Consider the following 18,446-nt stretch of genomic DNA (forward strand, 5'->3'; position numbering starts at 1 on the left):
AGACATAATTAATAATTAAGTACTTTAAGATATTTGGATTTAGGTGCAATTGAATTGCAAAGTATTGTTAAGTATTAAATGGGATTTTGTTGATTGGTTGTAAGTTTTGTTGTGTGCTGGGATGCACAGGAGCTAGCTTGCCATTGTAGAGTTGCTTCAGACTGTAGATCAGCACACATCATTTTGTTGTTGCATGTACTTTGAGTAGCTGATACTGGGGGGGTTAACTTTCAAAATACATATATTATTTTATTTTTAAGTGGCAAAACATAGCTATTTGAATCTTGCAAATTGATTTAAAGGAGAAAAAAGAGACAGTAGGTCAAGTTTGGAGTCTCCCAACCTTGACAGTCTCCCTTTGAGACTGGTAAATTAACAAACAAACAAAGCCCACAACAAAAACTAACTTATATAAAAGTGTCAAGCAACATGTATCAATGCAGTCACCTGACTTACACCCACACACGCATTTGAGAATGTTTCCCTCTGTGTTAGAAGCACAAAAGGAATTGAGCCAACAGAGCCCTTGTGATTCCTTGGAATTGTTTCTGGAATAGAATATTTCGTAGCCTTTTATTTGGATACACAAGTTCCAGTGTTTATCTTCAGCACCTTGATCACCATCTTACTGCTCCCAGCCAGTAACCATTACCTGAGTTCCATGGAAATATTGGTGGCTCTTGAGAAAGAAGGAGGAAAGGAAGGATGCTTTTGTGGCTAAAACATTGGACGGGAAGTCAAGAGACCTCGGTTCTCTTCTGGCCTCCACCGTTGACTTGCTATGACATCTTGGGGAACACACTCAACCTCTCTGTGCCCAGTTTTTCCATCTGTCTTTTGGAAAATCTATTTACCAGCCTGCCACCAGGTGACACTGGCCTTTAAGAGGGAAGAGGCCAGTGCACCTGCAACTTGTCAACTCACTCCAGCTGATCTTATAAGAGGGCTCCTGGGCACTAGAGAGGGGAGAGAGCTCGTGAGTCAGAGATGCCTGAGAGCACGGACTGAGAGAGATAGAGAAGGGCAGGTGAGAGCTGCCTGAGGAGCAAAGGAGAGACCCACGGAGGAGAAGGAGAAGCAGTAGCAGCACAGGAGAACTGGTACAGGGAATCACTGAGAAGGGTAAAAGTTCAATGGTAAGGACTGGCCAGAGCTGGGGAACCCTTGCTGAGCTAAAGGAGAGCTTGTGCAGAGGCCCCTATGAGGAAAGGGAAGAACCACCCTGGTTAGGAGAAGCTGAGTCCAACACAAGAGGGTTGATGCTGGAGAGTGGATCTCAGGAGCAGGGGTAGGACTTACAGGTAGGGAATTCTGTTGCAGGAGAAGACTCACAGGAGAGATTCAAAGTCTTGGCACTCTCTGTTACGAGGCCTGGAGAGTGGGGCCTTGGAACAGAGGCAAAAGGAACTGTGACAGAGTGGTTAATGATTCTTGGGTGGGTTACATGGGAACGGTGATTTAGGAATGGGATTGAAGAGCTGCTGTATTATAGCCTGGTTTTACTTTGCAGATTTGAGAAGAATGATTTGTTACACATCATGTTGTGTGCTGCCCTTATTTTGTCCTGTGACTGTTAATTGCCCACTCCATTTTCAGCGGTCTCCCCTCCAAATGTGTTATACTTAACAATCTGTTCCACTTTGTAATTAGCTTGAACACTCTGGTTACCTTCCCCAGACCTGAGAAAGTGCTCTGTGAAGCTCAAAAGTTTGTCACTTCCACCAACAGAAGCTGGTGCAATAAAAGATATTACCTCATCCACCTTGTCTCATATTTAACCTGAACTTTTGGGTCTCACTCTATTCACAAAACGGAATCGCTGTGTGAAAGTGCTTAGCTGCCAGCATCTGGAGGGCAATACCTATATGAAAATGACAAGGTGAATAAATTAAAGTAGCCACCACTATCTCTCATGCTGTATAAATGGCTTGTACTGATTGTTGCTTTTAAATAATTAATATTGTAATCCATAGCATAAGAGACGAAATAACTCTACTACCTTCTTACAGGTACCTTCTTTTCTGCGTCCTCCTGCTCTTCCTGGTGAAGACTGATTTAACAGATGTACCTGAAGAAGACAAGAAGAAAGGCAGTAAAATAACAAGACAGGACAGCTTCTGATAGGGGTGAGGAAGATCAATTTTTTGAAAGATTCCAGGAGAGGAACTAGGATGTCTGGAAGGTCAGAGGGTTGCACAGAATAGGACAGGGGCTCTGGAAAGGCAGAATATTGTGTAGCCTGGAACTGGGGGTGTCTAGAAAGCCAGGGCAATGTACAAGCCGGGGACTGGAGCTCTGGAAGGTGAGAGGATTACTCTGTTTGGACATGTGGAACTTGTGAGAGATGAATGGTGGCTGAGAGTTGTTGTTCAGTATCTGAATGATAAATTATAAAATGTTATACACCCGATGGGATTATAGATAGGGTTAAAATGAAAACATTCATGTTGTAGGAGAGGGGAGGTGAGCAAAGACCCGAGATGGGGATGGGCTGTGGTTTGGATAAGGATCTCTGTTCTTGGACTGGGCCCTTTGGATGGGGACACTGACACACTCCAAGATTTAATTGGCTATTCCTGAGAGGTGTTATAACTTCAGAACGATAGGTTCACTGTATAGGGGGCACTGTGCTGGGGAAGAGGGAGAGAGATTTGCTAGAGCTAGACTTTTGGAAGGAGTGAGTCCCAACTTGTCCCTCCCACTGATGCATGGAATCTCCCTGCTGCTCCCCAAGATTCCCTCCCTCAATCTAGGAAGCAGCAGAGGTGGGCCTCGGTTGATGCTGCAGCCCAAGCAAAAGGTGGTGTGAATTTTTGCATGCTCAGTTCGGCAATACTGAGAGAGTCTCTAGGGTCAAAGAAGGTGGGTGGGGGCAGAAGACTTGTAGTGGCCAAGAGAAGTGGGAGTGGTCTTATTTTCAATTGGGTTGGATCGGGAGGGGGTTAGCACCTCCCTTTCTGTTCCAAAGAGGGAAGAAGGATGAGGATTTGGGCTCTCTCTCTACTTACAGTTCTTAGGCTCAGGCTGAGGCAACAGCTCCTTAACAATAACGCTGCCTTGCTCTAGCACCTTAATCAAAGGCTCTCAAAGTGCTTTACAGACATTAATGCATTAAACCTAATCCTCAGTCCCCCCTCCTTCCTGTGATGCAGGCATGTCTCTCCCCACTTTTATAGAAACAAAGACTCAGAGATGCTTGAGCCCAGACTTTTAAAGGTATTTAAGTCTTGCTCTGCTCAGAATTACAACAGCTAAGTGACTTGGGAACCTCATTTCAAAATGACTTAGGCATTTAGGAGCCTAATTCTCATTGGATTTCAATGAGACTTAGGCTTCTATGTGCCTAAGTTACTTTGGAAAATGACTTAGGCTCCTAAATCACGTAGGGCTTGCATTGCTGAGTGGAGCAACTCCTAAATATCTGTAAAATCTGGACCTGAATGAATGCCCCATGATCACACAGTAAGTCAGAGCCTGTGAGTATCCTCCTCCCCCGACACTGAAAGTCAACAGCTAAGAGTCCAGGAGTCCAGACTCTCAGGCTTATGCTTTAACATACCTGGGTGCAATTCCATATCTATCGGCACCCTTTGCCTGCTCATCTGGAAGTCTTTGGTGTGGGCAATTTTACACAGAATTCACAGTTGTGACACACTAGTGGTCTAGCGGATGGGTGGATGGGGTTTTCGTCCCAGTTGGATTGGTCTCTGGCAACATCTAACTGTGTGACTTGTAGATGAGCCTTGGCTAAAAGAAAAGAGTTTCTGCCAGTTGCAATTCCCAGGAACTCCAATCTCTTTTGAAATTCTCCTTTCTTGTAAGCATCTTATTGTTGCAACATAGCAGCTAATATTTGTGTAATCTCATCGTTTTCACCCCACATTTCATTCTCAGTGATGAAGTAAGACATTAAAAAAACCTGTACTCAGCCCAGGAGTCAACTCAACTAACAGCTGCTTTCATTAGTTGAGACCGTTGCCCTTGAATCACTCTGGCTCCACTGGCCCTCCAGATGTGTTTGTGGGAGCCAGACCACTGTACATCCATTGTGCCTGATGATTCTGCTCCCTACTGCTGCTGTGGCGAGTCTCCTAGAACGCCAGAAACAGGAGCTCATGACTGTCAATCCTGTCTCTCCTGCTACAAATCTCAGTTCAGGAGCAGTGTGTGTGTCTGTGTGGCCAGAGAGAACAAAGGGGGAAATTCGGAGTAGGGTGATGGGAGACCTTGAGGTGTCTGAGGCAGGTCTTGGAGGACCCCATCGTGGAAAGAAAAAAGATGGTGTGATATAGTATAGCCACAAAATTACAGGTGGAAAAGTCCTATGGGGTCCCATCCTATCTAGCCCACTAAAGCCAAATTTTACACTTTTACTTCAGTGTAAATCCAGAGTAAAGCTATCATTTTTCTTGGAGTTATTCCAGATTTGCATGGTGAAACAGAACAGAATTTGTCCCCCACACTTTATTTGATAGTTTAGTATTAGGTGTCCAAAGTGAGAGGGCTTCCACCTCTTCATTTGGAAGACTACACTACAATCTAAGTGAAATCTATGAAACTGCAACGCTTTTCTTCTTTCTACACTGCACCTTTACATTCTAAGAATGCTGCCACTGGGCAGAGTCCGCAGCCAGTTTGTTCTTAGAGGCAGCCTGTTCCAGAGGAGACCTATACACTCTGAGCTTTTCTGAAGACTTGGCATTAGTTCTTTGTTTTCTTAATCTAAAATCATTCAGATTGAGAACATGTGTATGGAAAATCATACTATTAATAATAATGCATTATTATTTATAATAAATCTCTATAAGGCCTCCCATCCAAAGATCTCAAATAATAGCAGATCTCACTGCTAGGAAGTGTTCGCTGGTTTTGGTGATGGTACTGTATGGTTTAGGAAATGATGAGATGTCTACCTTAAGCAAACAGCATAACGAATTATGCCCTGCTGAGCCCTCCTTCCCTCCCCCAGTCCACAAGTGTGCCAAAACCTTGAGTTTTGTGTAAAGTTGTTAAATAAGCTTCCAGGCAAAATAAAGGATCAAAGGGGGCCTAATTAGCTGCAGTCTGCATATGAATTGTGGCTGTTCACCTAGTTTTATAAATTGACACTTTTAACATTAAAACTCAAAGCAAAAAACGATGTAATTATTCCCGTTTTTTTGAAGCTTAGGTTTAATATCTTTATTGAAAATTGGGTACTTCTATTGCATCTCAAGATGCTTTATTCTATCAAATCTGGAGCAAGTCATTTTTTCATTTTGGATTGTAATGTGGTATAAATGATAACAGCCTGATTCCGAACGCTTTCTCCCTCTCCTTCCCCATTGGCAGGCTGACGAGAAAGCTCATAGTCGAATCACAATAACCCTGAAGATAATCTACGGTTTGATTCTTTGTGAGACTGCTCGCTTTATACAAGGGGGGGAAGAGTGGGATTTTAGCTCAGCTTTAGAATGCCCAAACCCATTTTGTCTCCACAGGGATTATTATTATTATTTTTTTTTTGTCAAACTAGGATTAGCATAAAACAGATCCCTCTGATGGGACCCTTTCTGGGCTGCCTTCCTCAATAGCAATGTTTATTTAGGCTGTCTCTAATTTAGAGATGCAGTGTATGGTTGGATGGACCAACATGCTGTAGTTAAGAGGTGGAAAAGGAGTGATATACAGATGATTTTTTTTCCATAGACTTTTTTCATTTTTGTTCTAATTTGACTTAGTTAGGTGTTTCTCTTGCTCCTCTCTGATCACTTGGATGCACCGTGTCTAATGAATTTTCATGTATTAAAACTTGCCTGTTTGCTGAATTTGACACCAATATTATAGCGGACTGGACTGGTGTAGACTGATGGGGGAAGAAGGTCCAATTGTTTAGTCCTGGCCCATGGCATCAGATTAAGATTTATATCACAGCAGCGCCCAAAAGGCTCAGCCTCAAGGTCTGATAGTGCTGGCATTGCACAAATGCATAAATTCATGGTCCTTGCCCCCAAGACTGTACAACCTAAATAGACAAGCAGCATATGAAGGGGCTGTGTGAGAGGTGCAGTAGAAAAGGCCAATTTCTTACTGAATCTTAAGCATTTCAGATGTTTATCCAGAGGCTTATGGAAACTAATCTGGAGTTCTTTGGTCTGGGAATCTCCTGAGAACTGTCTTTCTTATGAGAGTTTTACTGTTCTTTGGCTTGTGTTGGAAATACCATGAGTGGGTTTTCCTTTGGGATTTTAGTATATCCCAAGTTTTGCCCTGGGCTGGAAGTGAAGTGCAGCAATATCTATGCAGTGCAACAGAGCAAGAACAGAAAAATTACCATTTTGTTTTGTATCTTCTGAAAAATACTAATGTGAAAATCATAGATTCTGGCAAAGTTTCAAGGCTGTTAATGTTTCTTCTGAATTTATTGGCTTATCTCAAAGGGTAGAGAAAACTTTCACTATAGAGACAAAGGCTTTTCCTTAAATAATCCACTTTCTCATTGGATTATAGGTCTTGGATTAGTGCTTCCTTATGAACCCAGAAATGCTTTGCTTTGCTTGCTTCCTCCTTCCCCGATAAATCTCTGATCATTTGCAGTGATTAAAGAAGACCCCACAAAAATTTCTGCAAGAATGTATTACATTGCAGCTGTGTCAATTACATTTTGGCTGCCCTGAGTTAGCTCTATATTTTTCAATTATAAGAGCTGATTGAATAAAATACATAGCAATTTTGGCACATTATTTTCATTGATTCACAAATGAAAATTTCCACAATATGAGCAGGGTTGGGTTTTGCCATGTTGTTCATTACTACTTCTCCTAAACTGTTGTGTAGTGTTTGTGGTAAACAAGCATAACATTCCCCTCCAGAGGTGGCTGCATTTCGGGAATGGATAAAACAGTCTTTTTCTTCTTGTGCACTGTGTGTATGGACTTTGGTGCCATATGAAATACAGTCCAACCCTGCTTGCATTGAAGTTGGTGGCAAAACTCCCACTGACTTCAAAACACTGTCTCTGACCTGAGGAGCTTACAATCTAAATAGACAAAGATCAGACACAAAAGCTGCTGCAGAGACTACTGCAGCTCCGAGGCTGCAGAGTACTGCTACTCCTGCTGAGTGATTTGCTGGCAGGGCGATTTCTTTCCTTCACCCCAACATGAACCTGTAGAATCCCAGTGCAGTGTTGGGCTGTGCATTGTGTCAGGGATTTGACTTTTAGTAAATAGAATTTTCAAAACTAGTTGGTGTTTTGGAGCTACTTCATGGTGTCTGCCATATCGCTCAGCAAGTTACATCACTTGGGACAGCGTCACTGAGAGGCTGATTTCCAACAGAACAAAGCAGCTTCTGTCCTGGCTCTACTATTAGTATAACAATCATTTTAAAAATTAAAGTTTTGCAGCTTAACATTTGTGTTTAAATATTAAACAAAGTTTTTCCTGTAAGGTGATTTTGTTTAATAATCGGCTTCTATGGCTGACAAGGCTATAAGCACTATAAAAGTTTGCAGAATTCCTAAAATGCTCCAGAGAATGAAAGTTCTTATGAATTAATAAACTATATGAGTGAAATACAGGTTGCAAACCCATCAAACCAGTTATCTGAGGGACAGAAACATGTAAGCATAAGAGGACAGAGCATGACAGTCCCATCAGATACACCGTTGGACAGATTCCTTTCCATAGGTACCAAAATTATATTTAGTGTGTAGATGAGTGGCCCTCAAAAAGAATGTCAGCATTTCTGGGAGTGCCAGTTGCAGCCAATTCTAACCTGACTGACCAGCCATGGCTCTAAAATGCTTGACAAGGTAGGCTTTGTCCTAACAGAATGGAGATTTTGAACTCATGCATGTATCTGATTTAGGCCTTGTCTACACTGGCAAGTTTCTGCGCAGTAAAGCAGCTTTCTGCATTGTAACTCCCGAGGTGTACGTACTGCCAAGCCACTTAGTGTGCAGAAAACCACCCCAATGGGAGACACGGTACCAGTGTAGACACTCTGGTCGCTTACAGCGCTGTGAGGTGTGCCACAATGCCTGTTCTCACCTCTCTGGTCATCGGTTTGAACTCTACTGCACTGTACGCCAAAGGAGAAGGTTGGATATTATACCTGGACATACGCAAATCTTTAACAGTCCCGGGACCCCACCTCCTCCTACGACCCTCCTTTCCCCCATTCCCCTCCATGCTGATGTGTTTTTTGTTTGTCTCTCTCCCCCGGTGGTTGTTTTTTTAATAATTGTTTTGGTTTGAAAGCAATCTTTATTCCATTAACTGAAAGCAAACATAGCCCTGCAAAGCAACAGGCAAATTTCTTACACCTTCAGAGTGCATTGTCTGCACCAATCACAAACACCTCCTAGCATTACAATCACTGCAGTCCCGAGCATAGCAACAAATATTAGTGGCTTTCCGCTTCAAATTGCTGCCTCAACGCATCCCTGATCCTTATGGCCCAGCACAGTGCCCCTCTAATAGTCCTGGTCTCTGGCTGTTAAAATTCAGCCTCCAAGTGCTGAGCCTCAGTGGTCCAGCTCTGAGAAAAGCTTTCACCCTTCCCTTCACAAATATTATGGAGTGTACAGCACGCGGCTATAAGCACAGGAAAATTGTCATTGGCCAGGTCCAGCCTCCCATAGAGGCAGCACCAGTGGGCCGTTAAAGGGCCAAAAGCACACTCAACAGCCATTCTGCACTTGCTCAGCCTGTTGTTGAACCACTCCTTGCTGCTGTCAAGGTGCCCCATATATGGCTTCATAAGCCACGGCATTAAGGGGTAGGTGGGGTCTCCCAGGATCATAATGGGCATTTTGACTTCCCCTACGGTGATCTTCTGGTCCAGGAAGAAAGTCCCGGCTTGCAGCTTCCTGAACAGGCTAGTGTTCCGAAAGATGCATGCGTCACGCACCTTTCCAAACCAGCCTGCGTTAATGTCCGTGAAATGGCCACATGATCCACAAGCGCCTGGAGAACCATTGAGAAATAGCCCTTCTGATTAATGTACTCAGTGGCTAGGTGGTCTGGTGCCAGAATTGGAATATGCGTGCCATCTGTTGCCCCTCCGCAGTTAGGAAAGCCACCCACAATGTCATGCACATTGCCAAGAGTTATGATCTTTTGGAGCAGGATGTGATTAATGGCCCTGCACACTTCCATCAACACGCGTCCAACGGTTGACTTTCCCACTCCGAACTGGTTAGCGACTGATCGGTAGCAGTTTGGAATAGCCAGCTTCCACAGTGCAATCGCCACGCGCTTCTCCAATGCAGCTCTCATTCTTGTGTCCTTGCGCCACAGGGCTGGGGCGAGCTCATCACACAGTCCCATGAAAGTGGCTTTCCTCATCTGAAAGTTCTGCAGCCACTGCTCATCATCCCAGACGTGCATGATAATGTGATCCCACCACTCAGTGCTTGTTTCCCCGAGCCCAAAAGTGGCATTCCACTGTGGTCAGCATCTCCGTGAATGCTGCAAGCAATCTCAGGTTGTAATTACTACGCATGGCGAGATCAATTTCGCACTCCTCTTGCCTTTGTAGTTTAAGGAATAACTCCACTGCCACTCGTGACTTATTGGTGAGAGTGAGCAGCATATTGGTAACAGTGCGGGATCCATTCCTGCAGACCGAAGAGGCAGAGCGCACAGTACACAAACCATTGAAAGATGGCACCAAATATGGACGGAAACACAGGGATTGCTGGGATGCGACACAGGGCATTGGGACAGGACCCAGGATGCCCCGCAATCCCCTCCGTCTTCCCACAACTCTTAGCAGCAGAAAAGGAAGAGATGCTCTGTGGGATAGCTGCCCAGAGTGCACCGCTCCGAATACCACTGCAAGTGCCGCAAGTATGAACACCCTATTGCGCAGGCAGCTGACAGTGTGAACACACAACAGTGGTTTCCCTTCAGTGCTCTCAGAGTGGTGCTGTAACTCTGCCAGTGTAAACATACTCTTAGATAGTTCCCTGTTTTATGGGCCCGGATGGTAGAGATCATTTACATAAACAATCATAATGGGAGCTCTTTAAATGATCCTTAACAGGAGTCAGCTTTTCTGCCCTTTCAATTTGTTCTAAATTTCCCTGTCTTTAGTTTCATTGATTGTGACCCCTTTTTCTTATCGTGTGTCTGTTACACAAAAGATCTGATCTGTTTTCAGTAAGACCACTGTCAAAGCCCCTCTAACTCTCCATTTTTCTAAGTGAAATTGTTCCGCTTTTGCAATTTCTTGTCATATGTACGCCCTGTCTTGATTTCCCTTCATCATAATTATACTACTCTTTACCATTTTGGTCTCAGCTGCATAAGGAGTCAGAATACTTTGTTTTCATCCCATTTTACTGGAGATTAGCAAATAAAAAATACCCCATCAGATAATTTATAGGCGTTGTTTTGGGAGAGGGCTGGACTGTGACAGAGTTTTATAAGAAAGGTCCCTTCTGCGCCTTCTGAAGGATATGTGCCCTTTATGGGGTCCCCATTTAGGTGTGCTGAATTCCACTGGTTATCTGGTTTTAGTAGTAGAGAGAAGGAGGAGCATTTTGAATTCAGAACCTTCTCCTATTACTCCTGGTCATCCTTTGTGTGTTTCTGGACTTGCTATGCGTCTGCATGTCCAGACTTATGGACATATCCTGCTTCATAGGAGCAGGAAAGGAGGACTCCTGATGAAGTGTGTGTGTGGGGGGGGCACACTAAGAAGGAAGCTCTCTGTTACACATGGGGTACATCCTCAGAGCAGACAGCCACATACGCTTCAGCCTGACCTTTTCTTTCTTTTTCCTCTCTGCAGGCTCCCATGGGAAGATCAACAAGTGACATACATTTCCATCCTTCTGTTGTCAGATTTGTGGATAGAAATCTTCATCTTGGAGGTAAAAATCTGTCTGTCACTTGGGTAGTTGTCATGTGTGGGAGGTCACATGTTACAGAGGACCCTCTTGTTAATTAGAAGTTTTCCAAGTTCTGTTTTTGTCAATGATTGCCTTGGCTTTTCAGAAGCTCTACCATAAGCATTGTGGTAACTTTTTTACGGTTCTTTGGGAGCTATTAAAGTGTGATATCAATCAGATATTTCTGACCACAGAGATCAAAAATGTAATTTAGTGATATGATGATAGGCAGCTAGAGTTCTCCACAGCATTCTTGTCGGTATTGTTTAATGACCCAGACTCTATGACTGAGTTGAGTAATAACAGCTTGGACGTGAATATAGAAGAGAATGTCTGGTGGGTCAAAATTTCTAGTCTCAAAGCAGCAACAGTACTAACTTGCCACCTCTGCTGTATTTCTCCTACCTTGCTCTGCTTTCTACACTGTTAAAGTCCTAATGTTGTGGCTGTCAGCTGGGCCTAGATGCTAGGGCGGGGATGATACCAATCCTAGTAGAGCTCTGCCTGGGGCATATGGACGACCCTTCTTATCTGGCATTTCATAGGAATTTGGGGCAGGAGAGAAGTTTGCTTGCTGAATCTTGAGCCTTTCACTCATATTCATTGCTTGAACCAGCCATGCTCTGCAACTGCATGAATCTCCTCCTTGTTTCTGATGACTAACAGCCTACTTTTGAAATGAATTAACCCCATCAGCAGAGTTTGCCATGCAGTGGTTAAATGTGTGCATGTCGTAATATATCATTTCTCTAAGGCTTTTGTTTGTCTCCAAACTCTGGAAAGAAACCTGGGACAGGTTTAGATGTCACTAAAGATCACTGGCTATCGTTTTTATAAATTACATTTAAAAACCTATATTAAAAGAACATTAAGGTTGCAAAGTCAAGCACTCAGAAGAGAATTTAGCTCCAAGCTCTCTCAAATCTCCAATGAGCATGTTTGAACTATGATTTTTCAGAGGCTTACAACTCGGCCAAATTTGGGTGAATTTTAGAGGGATGGCAAAAGGCACAACCCTGAACAAGTGTGACCTCCCTGCCAAATTACAAGCCCCTGCTCTGAAGCATTGAGGCCCTAGAGCTTCTCAATGAAACAGTTGTAAGATTTTTAACATGGGCAAAACAATATGATATAATTAGACACCCACTGCTGTCCCGTGCCAGCTGACTCAGGCTCACAGGGCTCGGGCTAAGGGTCTGTTTAATTGCCATGTAGACACTTAGGCTCTAGTCCAAGCTGTGGGACCCTCCCACCTCACAGGATCCTAGAGCCTGGGCTCCAACCCAAACCCAAACATCTGTACTAGAGCCCTGTATGGTACTATTTTTAAAATTCTACTCCAGTGCCACCCCACAATACTCACTCCCACATTGTTTCTTGCATTTTTATGCTGCTCCCATATGCAAAAACCTTAAATCCTGCAAATCCCGCAAGAGAGACCAATTCCTCCCGCAAAACAAAGAAACGCAAATGGCATGGTCAGTTAATATATTTTATACATATAAATGGACTTCAGACACAAATTTTATCACTAAAAGAATAAAATAAATCTTGCTTACACCATGTAAAAAAAATTACTTTAACTCCTGTTATAATAGACATCAAATCTCTTTCTATCCCCCTTTTAAATTCAAGTATTAAATCCTTTATTTAAAAAAAAAGAAAAAACTTGCTTTACATTGCTGAAATTCTATTTATGAAAAACTGATGAGAGATGATGTTTTCCCGCAAATTACCAAAGTCTGGGGGATTTTTGGCCACCCAATCCCACCCGCAACAAAGTACATTTTACCCGCTCCTGCGGGACCCATGGGATCTCAGTCCTGCAGTCTGTGCTGCAATTAAATAGTCTCTTACCCCAAGCCCCATAAGCCCAAGATGGCTGGCACAGGCCAGCCATGAGTTTTTAATTGCAGTGTAGACATACCCATTATTAGTTATGTTACAGGTGGGAAACAGGTATAGATTAAATGATTTGCCCATGGTTCCACAGGAAACCTGTATCCTGAATCTCAGTCCAGGCCCTTAACCCCAAAGCCAAGCTTCCTCTCCTCGTGTATGTAGAGTCCGGCTATCTCTCTCTTCCTTTCAGCATGTTCAGTCACAGCTAGACCAGCTGGGAATAGTCACAGTTGGCATTCACCCTATTTCTCTGTGTGCAGTGGGAGAAGTGGGCCGTTTCCCGTTCCTTCTGCAGTGTTGCAGGGGACTGTCTGTCTAATGAGTTCATATTCACCCCCCTGAGAGAGGGGTGGGAGGGTGTGTCTTGGCAGTGGGAAAGTGTAATGGTGGCTGGGGGGCGGGGGGGTGGTAGGTAGACATCAGCCTTCCTTTACCTGCTGCATGTGAACAGATAGGGTCAAAGGTAAAGCTTGCAGCATGAAAGGCTACTTGTTGTGGTGTTTCTTGACCAGTGAGCATGACAGCCTTCGGGGTAATTACCAAAGGGGAGAGAAGCAGGTTCTTGTCAGCAGACCTACAGGGCTACAATTTAATGAAGCAGTTGCAGATATTCAGGTAGATTGTTAAAAGTGGCAGTTACATCGTAAGTGAGTGACTTACACGCATCCAGCAGGATTCATTCAGGCAGCTGTTGCCCTTTGGGTCTCCTACCGGCTCTTGAGTGTAGCCCAGAGCGTGTGTATGCTGCACTCCAAGCTATGCCTGTGGTTTGTGTAGACAGCCCTGCCTAGCTTTACCCACGCTCGGATTTCTAAAAGCAGCAATGAAGATGTGGCAGCACGTGTTGTATGAGTCCACCCAGAACCCGGGTGCCTACTGGCATTGCTGGAGCCTGTGCCGGCACATCTGCATGGCTATTTTTGTTAGCACTAGTGTGGGGAAAGCTAGTACAAGGATGTCTGCCCAAGCTGTAATCATATCTTGGATTGCAGCGTACACATAGCCTAAGCATGACTGTCTCTGTCTCCTGTGGTGATTTTCTCTTTCTCTTTTCCTGCTTTTTCTCTCCCTTTCTTGTATGTTATCCTAAATCTTTCTCCACCTCTCTGTCTCCTCCTGTTCCTTTATTTTTCTTTCTTTCTTTCCTGTACTTTTCACCTTCTCTATTTTCTTCTCCGGTACCTGGGTCTTAGCCCCCGACCCTTTCTTTCATGGTTTCTTTAGCCTTGTTTTTGTTTTCTTCTCTAGTTCACTCTGCTAAATGGCACTGAGTGATCATGTCATCGCCATTTCATAATGCAAAATGCTGCAAGACTCCCTGGGTAATGATATTTGAAGTGTGCCTGAGCTGGGACTGGCCGGCACTGTCCTTCCTGCAGTATCCTGAGTGTGCTAGCATTGGAAATCCCACAGTCTGTCAGAATGTCTGTTGAGTCTTACTTGGCTACTGTTTGGGAGTGATTGTTGTGTCCGTCTCCGCCATCGCCCTGTCAAATGAGACATAAAATTACTGTCCTGACCAGTTTCCACAAGTGTTGGGTTGTTAGCTTCAGGGTACTGGTGAAAAGTCTCTGCTCGTGTTGGAGTCCAAGTTCTGTGATGCTGGTCGTACCACTGTCGGGGCGGTCTGCTACAGACGTTTCACAAATGGAAAACCAGATTTTTTTCTACCCCTGTTGTTTGCTGGATTTTTCCCTTAAGATGATCCCTGTAAGACAATCATTTTTTGACAAAGCAATTTACCTAAAATTTTGCAACCAAACACTTGCCATTTGCTTTTTAGAATAAATATAGATACACACTATAGTCTGTGGTAGAAAAATGCACATAGAGAAAATAATAATGCTTTCCTTTCTGGACCACTTTTCATGCCAGTATTTCAAAGGGTCTGTGAATATTAATGAATTTACCCTGTATCATTATTTCCATTTTACAGATGGGGAAACTGAGGCCGGAAGAGGGGAAGTGATTTGTCCAAGGTCACATAGGGAGTCTGTGGCAGGGCCAGGAATAGGACCCAGGAGTCCTATATATGAACTGCTGTGATAGATCACATGCTCTTGGAAAGAGCTCTTTTAAAAATAAAAAACTAGGTGTCTGTTTGTTGTTGCTGGTCTAGTGGCTGCAGTGTCCTCCATGGTGGAGAGTAGATAGGGCTTGTTTGTAATGAATATAATAGTGATTCTTTATTTAGGCTGCTGGGCACTGACAGGTCCCGTGGCTCCCTCTGACTCTTTAAGTTGCATATTAACTAAACACACCTTGTGCCATTTAGCATCACCACACAGGTCCTCCCTATGTCCTGGACTGGATTTAGCATTCCTGAAAAGGACTGTTAACTGTATTGCAGAAACCAGCTCCTGTAACTGGTAGTTAGATTGCAGCACCCTCAGAGAAATTATATTTTCAATGTATGTTGTTATTGGGACAACATGTTCGTACTATAATGAAAAATAAGTATGTTTTATGTGGATTGGACGCCTTTAGTCACAAGCTGACATGATACCTGACCTTTCCAACAGGTCAGATGCAATAGTTTGGATATAGCCGAGGAAAAGAAACCTGAAGAAGAGAAGGTAAGCTTGAAACAGGAACTGCCTACTCATGTCTGCCAATGTCAGTTTTGTGTGTATTACACTGTTACAGATTTTTACCAATAATGTCGTTTGATTGTCAAAACCCCTTACATATGGGCTGATGATTTTCCAGTGCCACCAGAAGGAATATCCTAGTCCAAGGCATGGTCCAATAGCAGCATATCTTAAAAGTATCCTGCAGGACTGCGTTGGCAGAACTGTGCAGGGAGCCCAGTATTGGAACAGCAAGGGGTGTTGTGGGCCAGGAGTGAAGTGCCTCGGCAGAAATTTGGGGCAAAGACTATACAATGACTGCTTGACTTGTGGCTGACTTTTCCTGCCTATGGGGGAAATCTTTTGGCATCTCTTCACACACAGAAGGGTCTGACAGTTTGGGAAAAACACACGTTTCAGTTTCTGTGTTCCCATGTCTCATACTGGATTGCTGGTCAGGGAGATTTTTTTGCTGTGATACTGAGCAAACAGATTTTGGAAACGAGCTAGTCTTCCCTTCATTTCTGTCTCTCTCTCTCTCTCTCTCTGCTTCCCAAGCCGCCTCACATGAAAATACTGAAAAAAATCTGGTAAATGGTTGTGCTACTGGACTGAGATCAAGTCCCAAATCCTAAGTGACTCTGATCTGTGTAGCAATAATGCTGGAATTTGAGAACTGAAGCTGTGTTGTCAGGTAGACGCTCTGAACCTCTGAGTCTGGCTATCCCTCCAGCTAACATGGTTCCATGTCCCCCTTCCCCGCACTCAGCTGTTTGCTATGATGACAGGCAATGGCCTTGAACGTAGTACCATGATTATTATATTTTTTGTGGTTGCATATTTTGCCAAAAGGTTCAGAGCCATCCTTCGGATTCTGCAGGCCTGTACTGTCCTCCGGGAGCTGCATTTTGCTGAATAGTCACTTGGTTACACTGGAAACAGCAGCACCACCAGCAGCTCCAGCAGGCATGGAAGCAGCAGCGGTGGAAGCCCCAGAGGGAGCAGCAGCTGCAGCAGCAGCGGTGGAAGCCCCAGAGGGAGCAGCAGCAGCGGTGGAAGCCCCAGAGGGAGCAGCAGCTGCAGCAGCAGCGGTGGAAGCCCCAGAGGGAGCAGCAGCAGCGGTGGAAGCCCCAGAGGGAGCAGCAGCTGCAGCAGCAGCGGTGGAAGCCCCAGAGGGAGCAGTAGCTGCAGCAGCAGCGGTGGAAGCCCCAGAGGGAGCAGTAGCTGCAGCAGCAGCGGTGGAAGCCCCAGAGGGAGCAGCAGCAGCGGTGGAAGCCCCAGAGGGAGCAGTAGCTGCAGCAGCAGCGGTGGAAGCCCCAGAGGGAGCAGCAGCAGCGGTGGAAGCCCCAGAGGGAGCAGTAGCTGCAGCAGCAGTGAAAACACAAGTAGATCTGAAGTCAGTAGCCAAAGCAGCAGAGAGGGTGGCAAAAGCAGAAGTAGCCAAGGTGCTGCAGTCAGCAGCAGCAGAGGTAGCAATCATAGCAACATGGGTCTCTAGCTTGGATGAATGTCAAGTGGATGTATATGGTGCCTCCCCCCCCCCTTTTTTTTTATAATCATAGGCTCACAGACTCTTTGCCTGGCTGGTGTCCAGCAATATGGGTGGGAGGGCATGGCTCCATTATTAAGAATAAATCTAGTCTTCTAAACTTGCCTTCCAAATGCACCTTAAATACTCAGCTGGTATGAACATGTTCATGCTTAGCCTCAAGCCAGGGGAGAATCATTTCCTTTGGAAAGTTTGAAGTTCACTAAAATTGCTGCTTAGGATTTCCCTTCCTTTCCCATCTTGTTCCCTCTCTTTCTCCTATGAGTTTTTCACTCATTATGGCAGTCATTTAATCCCATCCATTCGAGTTAAGGATGCAGAGTACTCTCCACGACAGCCACCTCTGTCCACACGTTCATCACGTTTTTAGACATTCACGTTTTGGGGTCAGAAAATGCCCAGGCGTGATGTTTGCCCCAAGGTGAATTTTTCTTTTAAGTTTCAGCAAAACCCTTTGTCGTCTGTGAGCTCGCTGAGGGTGCAAAAACTACTTTTTGAGCCTGACTTGTAAAGTTGATGCTGTGGAGACAGATTTTCCAAGGGACTTGGAGGCCAGATTTGCCAGGGCTCAGCACTCAGCAGGCTAGATTTTCAAAAGTGCTCAGCAGCTCCTTCTGGATAAGTCATGGTCAGACTTATCAAAGCCCTCCCACCCAACCTGTTGAGTTCATCTGAAAATCTTGCCACTTATTTTATTACCTAAATGGGAGCTGAACTCTTTGGAGAATCCATCCTCGGTTGCAGAAGCTGACCACTTTTGAAAATCTGGCTTTTGGTGCTTCCTTGTCTGTCATTCCACAAGCCATTCAGAGTACATGTCCACTCTATTGGCTATCCCCTATTATCTGAGGCCCCAATACAGGCAAATATCTCTATTCAGGATGGGCAATTTGGCACATGCTTGATTTTAAGCATGTGCTTAAGTATCCTAGAAGTCAGTGGGATTTAAGGACATGCTAGCGAGGTGCTGTCCTGGATTAGGACCTGAATGGGGAAAAGTTTGAATTCTCAAGGGCACGATTTAACTGAATTTTCTGATGAATTTTCAGCTAAAACACAGAAGGAGGAGTGCAAGATTAAAGCGGAGGAACCCCATGCAGAAAGAAGAGGAGAAAGAGCTGAATGAAGGCGACGTGAAATGAAATAAACTGCAGTTCGTGTAATACCATCGGAAAGAGAACACTGTCTAAAAGCAATATCCAGTCCAATTGCTGTTTGAATGTGGTAGGACACGAATCACATCCTTACAGAAAGAGCGTGGGTCCTCGTTGAAAAAGTTAAAATAATAAAAATGCACTGTTTTTCAAGTGTAGTAATTTTATTAAGCGTTTGGAAGGCTTGTCTGTCCTGCAGGGCGAAAAACCTGGACCCCCAAACACTGTTTCTGGAAATGGGAGAGAAGAGGGCGTTGTTGGTGCTGGACAACACATTGATGACAGTTGCACCCCAAGTTAGTGGGGTGAATTAATGCACAGTGACTTGATGTTAAAGTGAATATATGCAATATAGACTTGATCCTGCTTGTCTGACTTCAGTGGGACTC

The 18,446-nt window shown here is 44.4% G+C and overlaps 1 protein-coding gene across 1 annotated transcript; it reads left to right on the plus strand.

Moving 5' to 3' along the window:
• The first annotated feature begins 367 nt into the window (after positions 1 to 367).
• LOC140914172 (uncharacterized) lies at positions 368 to 18,210 on the plus strand. The gene is made up of 5 exons (XM_073351386.2): positions 368 to 2,126; positions 10,783 to 10,864; positions 15,307 to 15,360; positions 16,207 to 16,823; positions 17,953 to 18,210. Exons 4-5 carry the CDS (start codon positions 16,323 to 16,325, stop codon positions 18,043 to 18,045), a joined length of 594 nt encoding a protein of 197 aa, XP_073207487.2. The 5' UTR covers positions 368 to 2,126; positions 10,783 to 10,864; positions 15,307 to 15,360; positions 16,207 to 16,322; the 3' UTR covers positions 18,046 to 18,210.
• Positions 18,211 to 18,446: the final 236 nt, after the last annotated feature.

The sequence above is a fragment of the Lepidochelys kempii genome, chromosome 7, assembly GCF_965140285.1.
Source record: "Lepidochelys kempii isolate rLepKem1 chromosome 7, rLepKem1.hap1, whole genome shotgun sequence".
In the NCBI taxonomy this organism is placed as follows: domain Eukaryota; kingdom Metazoa; phylum Chordata; order Testudines; family Cheloniidae; genus Lepidochelys; species Lepidochelys kempii.